At 44.7% G+C, this 16,897-nt stretch overlaps 1 protein-coding gene across 1 annotated transcript; it reads left to right on the forward strand.

Moving 5' to 3' along the window:
• Positions 1 to 10,442: 10,442 nt before the first annotated feature.
• On the forward strand, positions 10,443 to 13,918 carry LOC147302734 (dynein axonemal heavy chain 5-like). The gene is made up of 5 exons (XM_086284501.1): positions 10,443 to 10,668; positions 11,033 to 11,133; positions 13,323 to 13,511; positions 13,579 to 13,653; positions 13,775 to 13,918. Exons 1-5 carry the CDS (start codon positions 10,443 to 10,445, stop codon positions 13,916 to 13,918), a joined length of 735 nt encoding a protein of 244 aa, XP_086140627.1.
• The last annotated feature ends 2,979 nt before the right edge of the window (positions 13,919 to 16,897 follow it).

A 16,897-nucleotide genomic window follows, 5' to 3' on the forward strand; every position in this document is an offset into this window, starting at 1 on the left:
AGTTTGGATCTTCTTTTGCTGCTGCTTCACTCAGTTTTGGTTGGAGACAGATGAAACCTGCAGCTTCAGGATCTGTGAGCTGTCCACTTTCAGCCCCGACGGCGTGTCCATGTATGTGCCGTCGAGTGAACGATCCACGCTCTGTGTTTCCATCTTTGTGTGTTTAGCTGCTCTCATTTACTGTTTTAGCTGTTTGCTGCTTGTTGAAATAGTTTGTGAGCTTTAACCTGAGATTCTGGCAAAATACATTTATATTAAACATCGATTCAGGATTGAATGAATCAACATCGTTTTATTCAAATTAAAACCATTTAAATGGGAACATGAATTTTTTACAGCCGCCTCTAATGCTGGGTAATGTCAGCTGGTCCATGTGCAGCTGGCTGTGAGGCTCAGGGAGCGTCGACAAAGTGCAACACTGAAAGAACATCATCCATAAATATTGAGTAATAACTGGACTCTCATACAGCGAGACTCAAATGCCTTTAAACATCAGCTTATCCTGCTGATCCAAGTCCAACACTGAGTTTGTAAAAACATGTTTGTCAATCATTTTGTTTGGTTTCTGAGGAAAAAGATTCAATAAGTTGCTGCTAATACACAACATTTCATCATATTTCCTCATAACCCTCTTTTGTCTGACCATTTGATCCCATTTGAATTTGCAATAAAGGATCCACAGAGTTTGGTGACAATAATGACAGTAGATGTTTGTGTGAAAGTGCTGGAAGCAAATGAGTGTGTGATGTTCTTTCAGTGTTGCACTTTGTAGACGCTCCCTGAGCACTGGTCTCACAGCCAGCTGCACATAGAGACCAGTGTTGTTAGTCCAGGTCAGAAGATGACTTGTTGGAATGAAAATGAGCTTGTAGTTTGTCTGCTTTAATAATGTGACTGGAAAAAGGTGTTGGACTTCAAATATGTCCATTTCTGTCACACTTCACCTTTAAAAGTGAAGCCATGTGGTTCCTGGAAGGAAAAACACGACTTTTTCAAGTCTTTGTCCTGTTTTTATGAGAAATGTACGACTTTAATGTGAAACATTCAGAGTTTTTTCTCTTGTTGTGTTTGTTTGAAGCTGCTTCCTGTTGGCTTCAGCTGTTTGGAGTTTCCATTTTCTAAACTTCTACATTCTGAACCTTCTTCAGCTCTGAACAGATGATGAAACACTGAATGATTTCAAGCACTTTGTCTAATAAACTTACATCTTTCATTCTTTATACAGATTGGAGCGCTGTGGTTTGTCAGAGATCAGCTGTGATTATCTGGCAGCAGCACTGAAGTCCAACCCCTCCCATCTGAGAGAGCTGGAGCTGAGCTCCAACTACAAGCTGCAGGATCCAGGAGTGAAGCATCTGTGTGGTTTCCTGGAGAGTCCAGGATGTAAACTTGAAACTCTGAGGTCAGTCAGCATGTTTTAGTTGTGCTGAGATGAATATGATGTGAAAGTTGTGCTGACACTAAACTGCAGACATCAGGCTGATATTATACTGATCCACACTGAGGATCTTCATGGTAAAGTCTGTTTTCTTCTTCTCTGGTTTAGTCCATTGACTGCAGCAGAACAATGTTCACATTTCAAACCTTCAAAGAAGAAGAAAAATCCTCCACTGGAAAATTCACTGTGAAACTCTCAAACTCTTCATTGCACCTTAAAGTCTGTCTGACACTGAAATCCAAAGCAAAATGTGCGTTTGCTTTACAGACAGCAGTCCAACACAAACATACACACATCATCCAAAACACAGTCCAACATCCAAATCTCCTCCACTGCCAGCATGAATGATGGGAAAGAGAAGGAGGAACACTCTGACATTCAGGGTTAGAATGAGTTTCATCAAGCAGACTGTGAAGATCAAAGCTGCATTAGAAAGCTTACATGAATGAATGAGTGGACAGAAGTGGACAGAGATCATCTGAAGCACTTCAAAGGCTTTAAATCAGCACATTTCTCTTTATTCTTTATCAACTCTGTTAGTTTCTCTCAGTTTTCTGTGGAATGAAGCTAACAGCAGGCTAATAAGATGCTGACCAATAGGTTTCTATTAAAGGTTGTAATTTGTATATGAAAAAGTGCTTTGGCTCAGCAGGGATCAGCTTACAGGTAGAATACAGCTGCTGGATGGGATTAGCATGTCATAGCTATCTACCAAACTGCTAACTGGGGGATTTCAGGCCATCTATGGATCATTTTTGCTAACTGTTTATTCAGCTTAGGCTCACAGGGCTGCAGCCTGTGCCCTAGCTGTCATAGGGCAAGAGGCGTGGTCCACCTGCACAGGTGAGCAGTCCATCACAGGGCCAACAGAGAGCGACAGAGAAGCACTCCCTCACATCCACACCTACAGCCAATGTAGAAGCACCAATGAACCTAAGCAGCATTTCATTGGACTGTGGGAGAACATCCAACCTCCACAGAAAGGCCCAGCTGACCAACAAGCTTCAACCTACAACCTTCTTGCTCTAAGGCACTAGTGCTAACCACTTTTGCCCATTTCAGCCCAAATCCTGCATCTTCCTGTTTCTGACTCCAGGCCAGCTCCACTAACACTTTCTCATCAGACACTGCCACCTAGTGGAGGAAGTCTTAGTTCCATTTGAAGCTTCAGATTACAGTTAGTTCCTTTACAAAGAGGTGGAGGTGGTGGGGCCACAGCACCATCATCACTGAGTGCCATAGGACACTTAACCTTTGTTTCCATATGCTGGGAACTTCCTGTTGTTCCAAGGAGGACTGGAAAATGTGTGAAAATCTCCCAGTCAGTTCCTCACAGCACACTTCAGTCATTTCCCTCCCACAGCATCAGGACCAGGGCTTTTTCTCTCTTTGGTCCCACTAAGAGATTTCCACACAAACACCTCATCAGTGGGACTCTCAGAGTTACCAGCCCTTTGCTACAATCACAAAGCTCTTCATTGAAATCAATGATATCAAAGCTGGAATCAAATGAGTCCAAGTCTTCTGCTGATTCAGCATCACATTCATCTTTGCTCCTTGTTCTGCATCCCCACCATGGACTTCATTCCTTTCCAAGCCAGCCTTGAGTGTCCTTTATTCAGCTCATCCTCTGCTTTACTTTTACACCTGAGTTTAGCTGCTTTATCTCTCTTTCAACAGGTTTCTGTGCCTCAATCTTTTTCTTCTCTCCCTCATAACAAGACAGCTTCTTCTGCCTGAGAACATGTTGGAGTGATTTACTAATCCAGGGCTGCTTATTGGGGAAAATACTTCCTGTTTCCAAAGTAATCCCCATTTTTCCCAGAAAGAAATGTCAGTAGAAATCGATGATCTAAGTGAGAACATGAGCCTTTAAAAAGTCCCAGTGGGTGCAGTCAAAGCAGTCCCTCAGTCCCAGTATAGAGTCTTTGGTCCAGACTGGAACAGCTGTGTGCCCAGTTTGAGCTCTCTTCAGTGCTGTGACCTGACAGAGCCAGAGGGGCCATCACATCACATTTAGAAGCTCCCCTGATGGAGCCACAACACATGTCCAATACTTAGTCTGTCTTGTTGGACCAACTGGAAGAAATGATTCAAGGACTTAGTCACAGAACAGAGATTCAAATCTCCAAAATCCAACTGGCTGCATCAGGACATATAGTCTGAAACTCTGCACAGTTTCCTGTTTGAAGCTGCTTCCTGTTGGCTTCAGCTGTTTGGAGTTTCCATTTTCTAAACTTCTACATTCTGAACCTTCTTCAGCTCTGAACAGATGATGAAACACTGAATGATTTCAAGCACTTTGTCTAATAAACTTACATCTTTCATTCTTTATACAGATTGGAGAGCTGTGGTTTGTCAAAGATCAGCTGTGATTATCTGGCAGCAGCACTGAAGTCCAACCCCTCCCATCTGAGACAGCTGGACCTGTTCTACAACAACAAGCTGCAGGATCCAGGAGTGAAGCATCTGTGTGGTTTCCTGGAGAGTCCAGGATGTAAACTTGAAACTCTGAGGTCAGTCAGCATGTTTTAGTTGTGCTGAGATGAATATGATGTGAAAGTTGTGCTGACACTAAACTGCAGACATCAGGCTGATATTATACTGATCCACACTGAGGATCTTCATGGTAAAGTCTGTTTTCTTCTTCTCTGGTTTAGTCCATTGACTGCAGCAGAACAATGTTCACATTTCAAACCTTCAAAGAAGAAGAAAAATCCTCCACTGGAAAATTCACTGTGAAACTCTCAAACTCTTCATTGCACCTTAAAGTCTGTGTGACACTGAAATCCAAAGCAAAATGTGCGTTTGCTTTACAGACAGCAGTCCAACACAAACATACACACATCATCCAAAACACAGTCCAACATCCAAATCTCCTCCACTGCCAGCATGAATGATGGGAAAGAGAAGGAGGAACACTCTGACATTCAGGGTTAGAATGAGTTTCATCAAGCAGACTGTGAAGATCAAAGCTGCATTAGAAAGCTTACATGAATGAATGAGTGGACAGAAGTGGACAGAGATCATCTGAAGCACTTCAAAGGCTTTAAATCAGCACATTTCTCTTTATTCTTTATCAACTCTGTTAGTTTCTCTCAGTTTTCTGTGGAATGAAGCTAACAGCAGGCTAATAAGATGCTGACCAATAGGTTTCTATTAAAGGTTGTAATTTGTATATGAAAAAGTGCTTTGGCTCAGCAGGGATCAGCTTACAGGTAGAATACAGCTGCTGGATGGGATTAGCATGTCATAGCTATCTACCAAACTGCTAACTGGGGGATTTCAGGCCATCTATGGATCATTTTTGCTAACTGTTTATTCAGCTTAGGCTCACAGGGCTGCAGCCTGTGCCCTAGCTGTCATAGGGCAAGAGGCGTGGTCCACCTGCACAGGTGAGCAGTCCATCACAGGGCCAACAGAGAGCGACAGAGAAGCACTCCCTCACATCCACACCTACAGCCAATGTAGAAGCACCAATGAACCTAAGCAGCATTTCATTGGACTGTGGGAGAACATCCAACCTCCACAGAAAGGCCCAGCTGACCAACAAGCTTCAACCTACAACCTTCTTGCTCTAAGGCACTAGTGCTAACCACTTTTGCCCATTTCAGCCCAAATCCTGCATCTTCCTGTTTCTGACTCCAGGCCAGCTCCACTAACACTTTCTCATCAGACACTGCCACCTAGTGGAGGAAGTCTTAGTTCCATTTGAAGCTTCAGATTACAGTTAGTTCCTTTACAAAGAGGTGGAGGTGGTGGGGCCACAGCACCATCATCACTGAGTGCCATAGGACACTTAACCTTTGTTTCCATATGCTGGGAACTTCCTGTTGTTCCAAGGAGGACTGGAAAATGTGTGAAAATCTCCCAGTCACTTCCTCACAGCACACTTCAATCATTTCCCTCCCACAGCATCAGGACCAGGGTTTTTTCTCTCTTTGGTCCCACTAAGAGATTTCCACACAAACACCTCATCAGTGGGACTCTCAGAGCTACCAGCCCTTTGCTACAATCACAAAGCTCTTCATTGAAATCAATGATATCAAAGCTGGAATCAAATGAGTCCAAGTCTTCTGCTGATTCAGCATCACATTCATCTTTGCTCCTTGTTCTGCATCCCCACCATGGACTTCATTCCTTTCCAAGCCAGCCTTGAGTGTCCTTTATTCAGCTCATCCTCTGCTTTACTTTTACACCTGATTTTAGCTGCTTTATCTCTCTTTCAACAGGTTTCTGTGCCTCAATCTTTTTCTTCTCTCCCTCATAACAAGACAGCTTCTTCTGCCTGAGAACATGTTGGAGTGATTTACTAATCCAGGGCTGCTTATTGGGGAAAATACTTCCTGTTTCCAAAGTAATCCCCATTTTTCCCAGAAAGAAATGTCAGTAGAAATCGATGATCTAAGTGAGAACATGAGCCTTTAAAAAGTCCCAGTGGGTGCAGTCAAAGCAGTCCCTCAGTCCCAGTATAGAGTCTTTGGTCCAGACTGGAACAACTGTGTGCCCAGTTTGAGCTCTCTTCAGTGCTGTGACCTGACAGACCCAGAGGGGCCATCACATCACATTTAGAAGCTCCCCTGATGGAGCCACAACACATGTCCAATACTTAGTCTGTCTTGTTGGACCAACTGGAAGAAATGATTCAAGGACTTAGTCACAGAACAGAGATTCAAATCTCCAAAATCCAACTGGCTGCATCAGGACATATAGTCTGAAACTCTGCACAGTTTCCTGTTTGAAGCTGCTTCCTGTTGGCTTCAGCTGTTTGGAGTTTCCATTTTCTAAACTTCTACATTCTGAACCTTCTTCAGCTCTGAACAGATGATGAAACACTGAATGATTTCAAGCACTTTGTCTAATAAACTTACATCTTTCATTCTTTATACAGATTGACTCTCTGTGGTTTGTCAAAGATCAGCTGTGATTATCTGGCAGCAGCACTGAAGTCCAACCCCTCCCATCTGAGAGAGCTGAACCTGCACTACAACAACCTGAAGGATCCAGATGTGAAGCAGCTGTCTGATCTTCAGCAGAGTCCAGACTACAGACTGGAGACTCTGCTGTAAGTGGAGTGATGGAGTGAGTGGGTGGTGCTGTCAGCAGTATTGTACTAAACACAGTCAGTATGAAACAAAGATCCAGTGTTTCCTGTAAAGCTGCAGCTTCTCAGTGAAGCTGTGAGAGGAGAACGGTGACAGGCTTCAGGATTGGACACAAACACTTCCTGTTTCTCACCTTTATGGTCACCATAGTAACGGCTGACACGCTCTGATCAAACGCTGTCAACAGCCAATCAGCTCTCTGAACAAAGCAGCACGCAGACCAATGACTGCATTGATTTCCAAGTTTAAAGCAGTGAAGAACACAGTCTGTAGGTGAGGAAGAATTTAGTGAGAGCAGATGTTTGGATGGAATTCCTCCAGTTAACAGCTGGAACCGTCCATCTGGATTGTTGGGCTTGTTGTTGGGGTTCCTACAGAGCTCAGAGTGGACACACCAAGGTTCTTCTAATGAATGAAAGTCCAAACTCAAACTAGGAGGGAAAAACATTTTCAGCAACTTCAATAAAAATCCAAAGATTAGAAAAAGTGAAGCAACAATGAGTCCTAGTACAGTCCCAGCACTGACGTCCCTGCTGCTCTTTATACTGGATGTGCTGCATCACTGACTGACAGCTGATGAAGAGTCTCTGGAAACACTCGTTTATCTCCTCTGCTCTTCCTCCTTCTCTCTGCAGGTGGAGCTGATGATGGTAAACAGGACGGTGTGTGTGCTGAGAGAGGAGCAGCTGTGTCCTGATGATCCAGAGAGGTTGAAGCAGCAGCAGCTTGTGTGTAGAGACGCTCTGACTGGGCCATGTTACTGGGAGGTGGAGAGGAGAGCTTCATCCAGCAGTGACTGACAGAGGAATGAAGTGCAGATGACTGTCAGTGCTGCAGAGTGAACTGCTCTGAGAACAGCTCCACTGTCAGACACAATGTAGAGTCCAGCATCAGCCCTGTGTGTCCCTCTGGATCTGACAGAGGATCATCAGTGTATCTGGACTGCTCTGCTGCTGCTCTGTCCTTCTACAGTCTCTGCACAGTCTCTGTCTCACTCTGGAAAGATTTTACAACTTGTTGTAATTACAGAACGTTAATATAATATTCAAACATGTGATCTTCTCTTTATTTCTGAATCTTTACCAAATAAAGAAAAACCAAACTAACAAACAGAAGCTGTCGTGTCCTTTTTCACCACATCTGTGAATCTTTTCTGTGTTTTTCCTCTTTTCCTCCTTCCTGCAGCTCCATCTTCATCATTCTGTGTCCAGTATATGTGAACACGTCCAAAGCATCTGAGCCTCATGTTACCCGTTTGTGTGAGTTACGCCTGTCGTTGTGTTGTGGTGTATAAATAAGGGGCAGGAGACAGCGCTGGATCTCTGAGTTCTTTACTCTTAATTTCTGCAACATCTGCAATATCTAGAAATGCAAACCTGTGAGCTGTGTGTGTTGTGCGTCTGCTCGGCCACCTCTCCTCCGGCCGTGCTGGAAGCAGCTGTGCGTTTGACAGTTTTATCGACTCGACAATAATCGAACAAATTAAATGTTCAAAAATATCAACTTAAGCACTTCAAAGTCAACAAAAAGCTTAAAACAATGAAATAATATTTCACTGACAAAACAACAGCTCATAAGAACGATACACAAAATAATACAGAAACAAACAAATAAAAGTTATTAACCAGGATCCATGTTTTTGTCACAAACACTGAATCAGCTGATTCACTCTTTATGTTTCTGAGTTTGTTTTGTGATTATAGTTCTGGTTTCTGTTTCTGTGTCTTCACTGTGTCCCACGTCTCCTTACTTTGGACTCTGTGTTATATTTCCTGTTTTACTTTGACAGTCCTGTGTTACTGTTTCCTGTCTCGTGTGTGTAATTGGTCCCAGCTGTGTTTCCCTCCTGTCTCCCGTTCCCTGATTACTAAACTGCGTCCACGCCGCCGGCGCTCCTCTCCACAGCTGGATTCCAGGATTTCAGAGCATCCAGCTGTGGTGAGTGATGGAGACACTTTCTCTGCTCCCTCAGTAATCAGGACAGTTTATTGAACATCAGAGGACATAAAGGACTGTTTTTCACCTGCCCGTTCTGAACCTGGACATTAAAGACTGCTGGCTTCAAGGACATTAATCCCAGTGTCAGCCAGCCAATAACAGCCTGTGTTTTTCAGCTCTTTAGGAGTCAGAAATGAGAAAGACACAGACTGCTAACCTCTCCCTGCATGAAATAAGCTCCGCCTCTTCCTGTCCTGTATATGAGTGATTCTGACATGAGACACAATGAGTTTCCTGTTTATTGTGACTTAAAGCGAGCAGCAAAGACACTAAACTGTGTGTTTCCAGCTGAAGCTGCTTTTTGTGTTGCTCCCACAATCCTGTCTGAAACAGTCAGTGAGGAAAACTCAGTTTATGCTTCCAAGCTCATTGTGAGAGGGCACATTGTGTTCCTGCAAGTGCTGATTTTGTCTGCATCCTTGAGTTTAGTGAGCTGCCTCCAAGGACTTGTGAAGCCCAGTGTGTTAAGGCTGCATCTCCCAGATGTTTCCACCTTTCCAGCAGAGACGATAAATGTTCCCACAAAGGCTCAAAGACGGTTTGATTTTCTGAGTGTTGGCCTCAAGAGATTGCTCAGTGAGCACCTGAGTGTTTCTGGGACATCGGACACTAACTGGAACTTCAAGTCTGGTTCTGAAGCTGCACATGCAAAGACTGTTTCTGGTTGTAGAGACCTGGCTGTTCCAGGGATTGTAACCTCCCCAGAGGCTGAGCTGCTGACCTCAGCTGACTCTGGAGCCTTGAAGGTAACTAAGTTTGCACCGCTCGGGTGAGCCATCTCAGCTGCAACAGCCTCCACAGAGAGCTCACGCAAGCTTACCCAGCCTGCTGAGGATTTTATGCTGCTGCAGCCCAAAAGGCATCCTGAGCTGGCTGACTGCCACCCACAGCTTCAGCTGCCTCAGCCAGGGGTCTCCACACCTGCTGGCCCTGCATCTGCTCTGACTGGGGGCTCCGGAGAGCCGCGCCAGCCATCCATCTCTGCTGGGGCTCCTGTTTGAGAATGTAGGAGTGTAAACTTCAAATATCTGCTCGGTTTGTCAAGATATCACATATTTGCAAAAGTGCTCTGACGTTTTTGGAGACGTCTGTTACCCACCATCTGGATAGCTAACCGGGAGGTCGAGGGTCATTAGAGCCGGCGAGAACAGCGGACTCCCGGCACATCGTTTTTGGACCCCCACGGCCTTTGGCTGTTCAGGTTTAAACATGATATATAAGTCACTTAGATCACGTAAAAATGTTATCGTTTGGCTTTCTTCAGGGTTGTTTGTTTGGTTTGGCTGAAGTTACAGTTTTCACACAGCTGAATAAACGTCAAACAGAAAAGTGATTAAACAGAAGTGTGAGACGGTCGAGAGTTTACTCCTGTGTCCTGTTAGATTTTAGACAGCAAGGAGCAGATGGCTGAGTTTATTAAACTCCACCGAGACAGCGGTGACGCGGATCTGAAGGCCAGACCGTCACAGCCGCTCACTTCCCGCCTACCCGACCTTTGGAGGACCCGGCCCACGTAGACCTTGAAGGCCGGGTCCGAGGGAGGATGCAGCCTGTGAGTTTGACACATGATGTTCTACAGCTGATGTGTTTAAATGAGCTCTACAGGTGAACAGACTTATTAATGTTACCAGCATAATAAACTGTCCTGTCACTGAAGGTGTCTGCCCAACAAGGACGTGGTGCTGAATGCATCCAGACCCCTGCTGACTGTCTTTGCAGCTTCGGTCAAAGGTACAGTGTCCACTGTGACCCTGAGAGCAGGACACAGCCAGAGGTGAGTCAGCAGTTACAAACTAAATGCTGCTGACATGAATCAAACTGCTGGATAACCCACTGCTCATGAAAATGGCACCTTTCTGTTGCTTTTTGAGATTACTGAGAATATTTGAATTGTGACTCAGATGGCAGATCCAGGCTCTCAGCCTCCAGCTGAAACTTCCAGTCCTCCCCCAGCCAGAAGCTCTGATGCTGGGCTGAGAGACTTTGATCCTTCCCTGGATCCAGAAATCCAGGAGGGAGAAGGAGAACAGGACCTCCTTCCTGATCTGGAGAGGCCTGAGGGAAAGAAAGATGGAGCAGACAGAGCTTTGAACAAATCCAAACCTCCTGAGCTTCACCTCCACAAAGGTGCAGACACTGATGCACAGATTCACATGTGACACCTGCAGCGTCCAGCTTGTGCCGCTGACATTATCTCCACTCTGATACAAGCCTCATTCACTCGCTCACACACGTTCATACAATCACCTTTTCCTCACAGTCACACACATGAATGTAATGAGGGGAACTCGGGGTTCACTGTCATTCCTCAGGATACTTTGATATGCAGACTGGAGGCTCTGTGGATGAAACACCGACTGTCTGAACCACTCTGAAGTCTTCATGATGGACTTCATCCTGATTAACACTACAATACTTGTTAGAGGCCTTTTATATGTAATAATATTCTTTTCCATTAAAGCTCTGAACATTCTCACTCTTTCTTGACCAGGTGTGACAGGTGAAGGACACCGGCGAATAGGAGGACAGAAGCTGAGAGCCATTAGTCACATGACTTCAGCTGCTGCTGCCTCACCAACCACTGGCCCCTCGGTGAGTCTAGAGTTACAGCAGTGACCACAGGAAGTGCACACGTGTGATCTAAAGCTACATGTGGGCCTGTGACCATCAGTCTTCTCACTGTGGTAATAATAATAATAATAATGGATACTTTATTGATCCCCATGGGGAAATTACTTGTTTTTCTCTGCATTTGACCCATTCACTCTGTGAAGCAGTGGGCAGCTCACTAAGCAGGCGCCCGGGGAGCAGTGTGTAGGGACGGTACCTTGCTCAGGGGTACCTCAGGGTAGCCGTTAAGTGGATTCGAACCGCCGACCTTCCGATCATGGGGCGACCACTTTACCTACTGAGCTATCCCTGCCCCCTATCCCTGGTAGACGGGTTTGTGAGTCCCTGTGATGCTGGGAGTGTCCAGGACAGTCGCTCCTGATCGGGTCTCTCATGGAAAGCTGGTCCCAGGAATTCCTGGAAAATTCCTCCACAAAAGAGAACTGGGAACATAAGTGCAGAGTGACAGAGGTGCTCAGCAACCCTGCTGTTATATGGGAATAGAACCAGAATAGTCGGCAACCACTTGAGTTAAGTTAGCCAAAGAGATGCGACTCAGACTGACTTCATCATGTTGGCAACGTGTCTGCATTGATAAACTCCAGTTATTGACAAATCAGAGAATAATTCCAGTCATTCAGAGACAGATTGTGATTGTTTGGAGGATGTAATCGTTTCCCTTCAGGGAGCGTGTTGGACGCTCAGTGTCCGGGTGATTAGCTGATGCAACTACTTAGAATCAGTTTGTGAATATGAAGAAAATCAGTGCAGTCACTGGACAAACTCTGATTCTTCCTAGTTTCACTCTTGTTTCAGTCCAGTGTGACTGAGGTGGTAAAAAATGATCTGACTTTTAGCCACACAGCTGTCTGCTAGAGAAAAAGCCTTTGTGCACAACTTTCTTAAAGGCAAACGGCACCATGTTCACTGCAGCTGCAGCAAACGCAGCAAAGAGTGAAAGTTGGACTGAGAATGTTGTGACTGTTTCATGAGAAAGAGCAGGAAAACAAGCATCACACACCCAGACACAGTGCTGGGATTAGAATTAGACTTTAGAGCCAAATGTAGGACAAAAGCTTTAATATGAAAGAGGAAAACCCAACAACAGCCAGAGCACGAAGCTCAAATCTATACCAATCACCAAGAAAGCTGACAGGCCTGTGACACGTCAGAGACGCCGTTCAAATCATAAAGAAGTTGGTTTATTGACAAAATGTAAAAAACCAAAAGAATCAAGTCAACCTTCAGTTTCGAGCGAGTAGACCAATCAGGCACAGCAGCAGCTCTAGAATAAGCAACAATTTGATGTATTACAAACAACCTTTCATATACACACATACATATGGCTCATATGCTGTTTAAAAAGGGCTCAAAGACCCAACAGATTACACAAAGTACAAAAACACTTTCATTCAGACAACAGTCAGCTGTGCACGAGACAGAGAGCCGACTACAGTTAGTAACATGGACTCACTTTGTTTCAGACACGACACAAAGTAACACAAAGCCACAAAGAGCAGAAACATCAAAAAGGAGGCAGAGCAGCAGCAACTCTCCATGAGCTGTGAGGCTAACAGCCACCCACACTTCCTGTGATGCATAATGAAAACAACATTAACCTGAAGGATGATAACAACAGAAAGAAGTCTAAGCTAACGTTACACAGCGCTCACACAGCGCTGACTGTACAGGCCTCACACAGCTACGACCTGCATCCACAACACCTGATTCTACTGAACACAAACAAGTTAATGATATATGAGCAATCCAGGGAAGGCTTCCAGGAAGGTGAGGATCCAAAGACAGCTCTACAACAGCATCAGTCAGCAACAATGTTACTAATCACTGACTCTTTCATCCTTTTATACTCAATCAAAAAGTGCTGTGTTCACATTTGTTTCTGCTGAAATCCAGAGACTGAAAATGCGTCTTTTTAAAGTTTGAATAAACTGACTGAACTTGTCACGAGTCCAACCGTGAGGAACACTTCCCCCCATGACACATCACAGGAGAACGTCTCAGTGGAGGGGGGACAGTAGCTCAGTTTAGGCAGTCACACTCAGAATCGATGCCTCCAGTCAGGGTCAAACGTGGTCCTCAGAAACCTGCAGATGTTTGGGCCAAGCTCTCACTGGTCTCTGCGTCTGTAGACTGAGCTGATGTTTCTCCAGGTGTCTGGTAAAAGGACGATGCTGCTGTCCAATGAGGCGAGGAGAGAAGTAGCCAAACAGGCGAGAGCCGTGAAGGAGGAACGGCGGGCAGCTCTGGATGCCCGACATAAATACCTGATGAGCAGGCTGGCCGACGCCGGCAGCCTGGAGGAGGCGGCGGTGGAAGACGCCATCGTCTCTGATGACAGAGTAAGTTCAGAGACGTGATCCTTCCTCAGAGTTGAACCTTTGAGTCATTAATGTCTGATTCTTCCAGTTCAGTCTGATCCATGAATTCTTTGCTGCAAACGGATCCAAGAAGCTGATTTTCTTCTATCAGGATGTCAAACAGGTAACTTTGATCACATTTCAATGACTGACACATGAAGGTCTAACCGCTCTTCATAATCTGCTGTCCTGTTTGTTGCAGCGTACTTTGTATTCATATCTTTTAATATCTGCCTTTCTCCCAGAGTCTGTCCTCCCGTCAGTCTTCCTTTGTGGACGCATCAAACTCAGCTGTGGCTCAGAGGAAACTCTTCCTCACTACGGGGAACTCTGAGGTTGGCTTCAGCTTTTTATGTTTAGTTCATGTGAGAATCACAGAAAAATGCTGATATGAGTGGAAGGTTCTGCTGGGAAATTGGCAAAGAGCAGATTATTGAACAGCGAGGCAGACGGTTCATTTCAGTGATGCCAGTTTATTAGAAACGAGGACTGTGGGGCTGCTGGAAGTCAGGACGGCCGTTCTCTGGATAAACCTGACAGCTGAGGTGGAGAGCAGGATTTATCCACAGACGGCTTCTTCCAAGCAATTGTCCTGAACACACCTGAGCTGAGGGTTACACAGTGTGTCCTGTGTGATCTCTGCTTTATGGTGGTTGAATCTCACAAATGTGACCATCAGACCTGACGACTTATTTGTGATGTTTTAATTAAAAATATCCTGGGTGAGGTGTTTGGGGCCTGTCCCATGAGGAGGAGTCTCCAGGGCAGACCCAGGACACACTAGAGAGGTTATATCTCTCAGCAGGCCTGGGAATGCCTCAGTATTGTCCTGGATATGCTGGAGGAAGTGGTTGTTTAGGGAGGTCTGGGATTCTCTGCTTAGACTGCTGCACCTGTGACCCGGGACCAGATAAACAGGAAATGGATGTTTGAAATTCAAAGAAATCCTCTTTTAATAATGAGGAAAAAAGACAGCAGGAGATCCATCGCAACTAACAAAACACTTCAAACACATCAATGCATCAACTTTAATCAACTTCATTTGGTTCAAATGAAGGAATCTAACAAAGCACTCACTAAAATGAAACACCAGTTAGTTTCCCGAGCTCAACAGGTCGAACACCTGAGTTTGGTTTGCGGTGCAGTTTTTATTTCTTCTAGATAACTTGGGTTATTTGCACAGGAAGGTTTTTAAATGTATTTCTTAAGTACGATCTTATATGGGGGTTGATTTTATAGCATAACAGAATAATGTAATAACTCTAATAGAGTATGAAACATTTGCAGAATGAAGTACAAGGTGAAGAAAAGTCAGAACGTCCCTGTTTGAAAATACAGCCTCAGAAGGTCAGAGATGGACAAATTCAGCTACAGAAACATGTGGCCATTTTTTTAAAGCCATAGAGCATATTACAGACGACACAAAGAGCAAACACTGTAAACTTCTAACCACAGACCTCACACAGCTCACACACGTCAGAGTGAAGCTGTCATTTCCTGAAGCTTCCACACAAGAGAACTGGCAACAAGGTGGAGTCCTCATGGATCACTAGCAGAGAAATGTGGGTGGGTGCCAGACCACATGGACTCGACTCACTTTATTTCATACAAAGGAGCAGACTAATGCTGTCATCCTTAAAGACTAACTAGAAACAAGCAGTGCGCTCGCATCGACTCGACTTGTTTTGCAAGTTTGAAGTGAGATGGTACTTTGGAGTCAGCCTCCCGAGATGATGGCTGGCTGGTTTTTGAAAAACATCTCATATTTATACAATGAGTAACAGACTTTCCTGACTTGCAGAGGTCAACGTCCTCCTCAGTCATGCGCCATGAGTGGCACAGATACTATTCATCAAATAACTAACATGGCCTTGATTGTTACTCCAGAGACTTATCTGCGATGTAGCTTTATAGCATTTTCATTAGCAATCGTATGATTTGTGTTACAATGACCTTTGTGGACGGGCCCGGACCCCCAGGCCTCGTCCGTGACGCCGACGGTGAGCGCAACGTTTTTGTTTTCTTGCGCTTAAAATAACCTGATCAGCGTTCTGCGGACGGTTTGTTTACATTTCTCACATCTGTGATTGTTCACACGGGTTGGACACGAGCAGAGAGGGCTTTCAAGATGAAAAAGCCAACGTGAAACTTTAACGGACGACAAAGTTTTTCAATCAAATCTCCGTCACACCCTTCCTTGACCTCATCACGTTATCCACCTTAGTCAAGGAACAGTGGTTCGGGAAAATATGCATTTGTTTCTTGGACCAGTTTAAAACGTATCTCAACTAGTGATGTGCGGATCGATACTGAAATATCGATTCCTCCGATACCCGTCATTGTGTCCGGCCCCTTGGCGTGCACACTCACAACAATGGCTGAGCGTAAACAGAGTCATGTGCAGACGTATTTTACCTCCACGAACAGCTGAGACGTGGTTTGCCATACATGTGGCAAGAATGTGAGGTGTTGTGGTAACACCGCTGACCTGGTCAAACACCTCAGAGTGAATCATATCACAGAATATGACGAGCGTATGTTGAGGCGAACTGAAGAGGAGGAGAGGGAGAGGTGCTGCCAGGGCGAGACAGACGTCTCTCACGGAGTCCTTTAATGTTGCAGGCAGGCAACAAATAGCCACAACTTCAGGTTTTTCATTTCTATATGATAATTCTGCATCATTAAGTGATAAGAACAAGTAATCTGATGTCCTGTGATCATTACGACGCTATAATTTGAGATAAAATAAAAGATAGAGTAAAAAAAATAAGTTTTTGTTCAGAGTATCGTATCAGATCAGTATCGTCGATACCAGCCTGAATTTTACTTGGTATCGGATCAGAAAGGAAATCAGTGGAAATCAAATCCTGCTTCTACAGGTGTCCAGTTCATTCACTCTGACCCCTCCAGATAAGCGTTGCCAGTTCTCACTGTGCTGTAGATCACATTTTCTTGTGTTTGGGGTTATAACGGTTACTTTTGAGGTCTGTGTTATAAAGCAAGTTAATCCTGAATTTAACTGGAGAAGACAAATTCCCACTGCGTGGTGTAGTGCACAGCCAGGCATTCTTTACATTAGTTCGTTTGACAAAACCAAAAAGCCGAAAGTATTTACTTGGAGTTTGGTTTGATGAAATAAGTGCCAGAATCAGTGAATACAAATGATTCCAATGACATGAAAACTGGTCGAAGGACAAATCCCTCAAGAAAAGCACGACTAGCACATTAAGTTTGTTTGTAATCATCATCATCTCTAACACCATGCGCACAACAGTGATTTTGTTACAGAACACTAAGATAGTAAAATCTGGGAAATGATGATATTTCTTTCCAAAACTTCCTGTCTGGAAGACATTAAAGCTGCTGTG

This window comes from Aulonocara sp. 'chitande type north' Nkhata Bay, linkage group LG23 (assembly GCF_057382095.1).
Source record: "Aulonocara sp. 'chitande type north' Nkhata Bay isolate Kocher_YH1m ecotype deep benthic linkage group LG23, A_spYH_male_GT1.1, whole genome shotgun sequence".
Taxonomy (NCBI): Eukaryota; Metazoa; Chordata; class Actinopteri; order Cichliformes; family Cichlidae; genus Aulonocara; species Aulonocara sp. 'chitande type north' Nkhata Bay.

Bases quoted from the DNA above. Each gene is read 5' to 3' on its own strand.
- LOC147302734 (XM_086284501.1), top strand. From the start codon at position 10,443: ATGGCAGATCCAGGCTCTCAGCCTCCAGCTGAAACTTCCAGTCCTCCC. The intron at 11,134-13,322 runs GTGAGTCTAGAG...ATGTTTCTCCAG, and splicing joins CACCAACCACTGGCCCCTCG to GTGTCTGGTAAAAGGACGAT. The intron at 13,512-13,578 runs GTAAGTTCAGAG...TGATTCTTCCAG, and splicing joins CCATCGTCTCTGATGACAGA to TTCAGTCTGATCCATGAATT.